This window comes from Nannospalax galili, unplaced genomic scaffold (assembly GCF_000622305.1).
Source record: "Nannospalax galili isolate Female #2095 unplaced genomic scaffold, S.galili_v1.0 scaffold1488, whole genome shotgun sequence".
Classification (NCBI taxonomy): domain Eukaryota; kingdom Metazoa; phylum Chordata; class Mammalia; order Rodentia; family Spalacidae; genus Nannospalax; species Nannospalax galili.
This window is the reverse complement of record NW_008358859.1, coordinates 2,465,914-2,469,860: the sequence shown is the minus strand read 5'-3', so window position 1 is coordinate 2,469,860 and position 3,947 is coordinate 2,465,914. Positions and strand designations below refer to the sequence as shown.

The 3,947-nt window shown below is 54.7% G+C and overlaps 1 protein-coding gene across 2 annotated transcripts in view; it reads right to left on the bottom strand.

Moving 5' to 3' along the window:
• Window positions 1–418: 418 nt before the first annotated feature.
• The window catches only part of Park7 (Parkinsonism associated deglycase), a 19,256-nt gene continuing 15,727 nt past the window's right edge, over window positions 419–3,947 (bottom strand). For both annotated transcript variants that reach the window (XM_008822444.3, XM_008822445.3), the window contains exon 7: window positions 419–758. In XM_008822444.3, coding sequence (XP_008820666.1) covers window positions 598–758 — 161 coding nt within the window. In that variant the 3' untranslated portion in view covers window positions 419–597. The remainder of the gene's footprint in view (window positions 759–3,947) is intronic.

Here is a 3,947-nt window from a genome sequence, read left to right as displayed (position 1 = left end):
CAGACAGCACCCAAACCGAGCCTCATCCACCTGCTGATCTACCTGGGCCATGTGGTCAGAGGCATCTGAGGCCTGTCCTGTCTCAGTCCTGAGTGGGAGTGGAATGTTCTTAGGAGTGCTGTGTGAGCTGACTCCAGTGGACAGATGCAGGGTGGCCTCAGGATGCTCAGTCCTAAGAGGACTTCTCCACAGTGCAAAGAAAGGGAGACTGACAAACGCTCACGGCCTCTGCTGGCACTTCTGGAAAGGGAGAAGCCCTGGCCTCACAGAGCCTTGCTTCGTGCTTTCCTCCAGGCTGGGGTAGGGGCTCGGCGGGGGCTCTGCGGGGCCTCAGGTCATGGGCCACAAACAGCTAACCTCAGGTCACGGGCCACAAACAGCTAACGGTGTGGTGTCAGGAAGACACCAGACAGGAAGGTAGGAGCTTGCTAAACACTCTTTATTCTGCAAACAAGGCTCAGAAATGTACAGACCGTCTTCAGGTACAGCCCTGTGGTGGCTACTTCACTGCACTACTTCCTGAGGGTCAGCAGCTCCTAGACACACCGGCGGGCCACATGCTGAGGCCTGGCCTCGATTGGGGCCAAGGCTCGGGCTCTAGTCTTTGAGGACGAGTGGCGCCTTCACCTGCTCAGCCACCTCCTTGCCATTAAGCGCTTCCACGATGGCCAACGCAAACTCGAAGCTGGTTCCGGGCCCACGGCTGGTGAGGATCAGGCCGTCCCTCTCCACACGGCTCTCTGAGTAGCTGTAGTGACCTGAAGAACAGACACGGCTGCTGAGGCTGTGCTGGCTGGACACCCTACTAGTCAGCCTTATGCAAGTCCATGAAACAAAGCGCCGTGTGTCACAGCTGATCGCCCTCCAGGCCACCACGAGCCCACGGGGAAGGTACCGAAGTAACTGCAGGGCAGGGAAAGGCAGCTCTGAGGGGACTGGTGACCAAATTCTTCGCTTTCCACTTTGCTAGGTGGACTCAAGCTGGAGTCGGGCTGGAGGAGGGGCAGGGTGGAGATGAGAGCAGAAGGTGCTTATTCACAGGTATGCCTCTGGTCCTCTGTAGCCTCAGACCACATAGGATTTACACAACCAAGAGGCAGAGACCAGCATCCCCCAGGTCCTCTCCCTCTGCCCGCCACCTTTGGGCAGCTAGAATAATATGGGACCTCCACATGGTCTCCCCAAGCACTCCTCCATCTAGCTGTCCCTGTTGCAACAGCACCCAGGCCCTACCTGTTCCCACCTGCCCTCTGGGGCTTCCCTTACCCTCACCCTCCAACCCAGAGCTCCCCCACCAAGGCCAGCTTTCTCTTGCAGGACAGAGCCCATGGTGGTTCCCTTTTGCTTGGTCTAGACCCACTCACTTCCAGCATCTGCCCTCAGGGCTTGACCCCGTGTGGCCCCTGGAGCCCTCTGCTAGCTCCCTAGCACCTGCACAGGCCCTGCCGCCTATCACAGCATTTCTCTCTGCCCTCCAGCACCAGCACCATCTGTCAACTTGCTTTCCTGTTTATCCCTCTTCAAAGGGCCCCGTTCACTCTTCTGTCCAGAGCTGGGCAAGGTAAGGTCAGAGAGTGAAAGTTCCCTGACAGCGCCTGGCCAGTCTACCCACTGCTTATGGAGGCTCTGCACCAGAGCACCCCCGATGGCTCTGCAGGACCCCACTTCCCACACAGAGCCCAGCTCTCTCTGCACCACAGAGGACCCTGTGCCCAGGCTGTCTGGGGTCTACTCCCAGTACAGAGACAATGAGAGAGAAGTGAAGTTTGCTACCAAGACTCAGGGAGGAGCTGGATGTGGGGCCCAGAGGGTAGCCAGAGTGAGGGACCACAGTGGGCCAGGGCTTCTGTGAAGCAGTAGGCACGCAGGCCGTTGACCACGTACCCCACACCCACCTCGGCGGACGCCACCACACAGGGTGCCCATCTACCATGTTTCTGATACTGTTTCAAGTCTTCTGCTTCTGTCTCCGGTGGCTGGACAGGAGGAGCTCGAGCATTCGTGAGCACTACACCAGGCCCCAGAAGGCACACAGGGCTCAGTCCTCTCAGGGAGGACTAGAAAGGGCACACAAAAACTTCTCTACACTACAGCAAAGAAAATGCAGACTCCTTATTTGAAGGAAAAGTTCTGCACTACCTAGTCCCACTTTCTCACAGCTAAATCAAGATTTTTAAAACATTACTTTCATTTGTTTTTATTAACTTTCCTTTCTTTATGTGTATGTGTCTATGCATGCAACATGTGTGTGGGTTCCCAGAGAGGCCAGAAGGCAGCATCAGATCTCCTGGAGCTGGAGTTACAGGCAGCTGTGAACTGCCCAATGCTAGGAACTGAACTCAGGCCTTCCGGATGAGCAAGTGCTGTGAACTGCTAAGCCATCTCCCTAGTCCAGGTGAAGGTATTTTAAACACTGAAGTAGAAGCCCAGCTGGGCAGGACTTCCAGAGCTGCGAGGTGAACTGGCCGGATGGGGACAGACAGAACTGCAGCTGTTAATGGTTCACGGGGGAAGTGTCCTTGCGGGCAAAGCACTGCAGGTGGCTCAGGAGAGTAGAGGTCTCAACCAGAAGCCAGAGGCCGATGCCTGTCAACGGCCCCCACCTAGTGGCCACCAGAAGAACAGCCCCACACAGTGCAGCACTCCAGCAGCCTGGGAACACTGCAGACTGGATTGGTGAGTTCAGGGTAAATTTGAGCACTTGAAATATTGTTACCATCCCTCCAAAAAAGGAGAAATACTGTGTTACAGATACAGTTAAGACAGTACTATTTTTTTTCCCTTCAACTTTAAGCAAAATTCTCAAAGCCAGGAAATTTCAGGGAAAAAGCAAACCGGGAGCAAATGGGGAGGCTCAGGCCACAGGGCTGGCAAGGTCACACTGACTGTCAAGCACTGTCTACAACCACTTCGTAGCTGCCATAGCAGAGTGGCTGCCACAGAGACCTCAAGTCTGGAGAGCCCAAAACCTTAGACCTGGTCCTTTAAGAAAAAGCAGCCAATCCCTGAGCTCTGCTGGTCTGCCCTTCAGCAGCTGTCTGGCCTCAATGATCTTTTCTGTAAAGTGGGAATAGCAGGGACCGAACAGAGTTCTAGAAAGTACTGACTGCCACAGCCGGGGAGGATGGCCTTTCTAGTACTTATCAGAGGGAACATTCCACACTGATCTGCCAAGGGCATCACTAGGCCAAGCAGAAGGGCTTCACCTAGAGCAGACAAGCTGGGGGTGGCAAGAGCCCTCCCAGAATGCTTGCAAGAGGCACAAATGCCAAACACTGCTTTTACAACAGGTCTTACAGACCTCAAGCCTAGCAATTTACATGCTTGGCAAGTCACACATAGGTGGGGGCCTTGCACTACAAGGAGAGAATGGGAGGGGGAGGAAGAGGAGGGAGGAGGAGGAGGGGAGAGAGGAGGGAGAAGGGGCATGGAGGATGAGGAAGGACGGGAGAGGAGAAACTAGATGAAAGGGGCTGGATAGAGTCAGCCACTGGTCTAGGCTAGTCACTGGTCACCTGGCCTCTGAGTCTCAGTTTCCTGGCCTGGGCATTCAGGAGGATGCCAAGGCACTGGAACCACAAAGCTCTGTGAGATGGTCAGTTTCTCCTATGAACTCACAGCAATGGTGACAGCATGCACAAGACCCACAAAAGCTCAGGCCAGACAAAATCCTGGCATCGAAGTGGGGAAGTAAATATGAAGCTCCGACCTTAGCTGAGGGAACTACTGGCAACTGATAACTCCTGGGAGAGAGGGAGGCAGTCTTCTTTAAGGATGTGACATTAAATAGGTTAGCCAGAGGCTGGAAAGATGGCTCAGCAGTTAAAAGCACTGGCTGCTCTTGCAGAGGACCTGGGTTGGATTTCCAGCACCCACATGGCAGCTATGAACCATCCTTAACTCCAATTCCAGGGGAATCCGAAGCCCTCTTCTGACCTCTGTGGCAT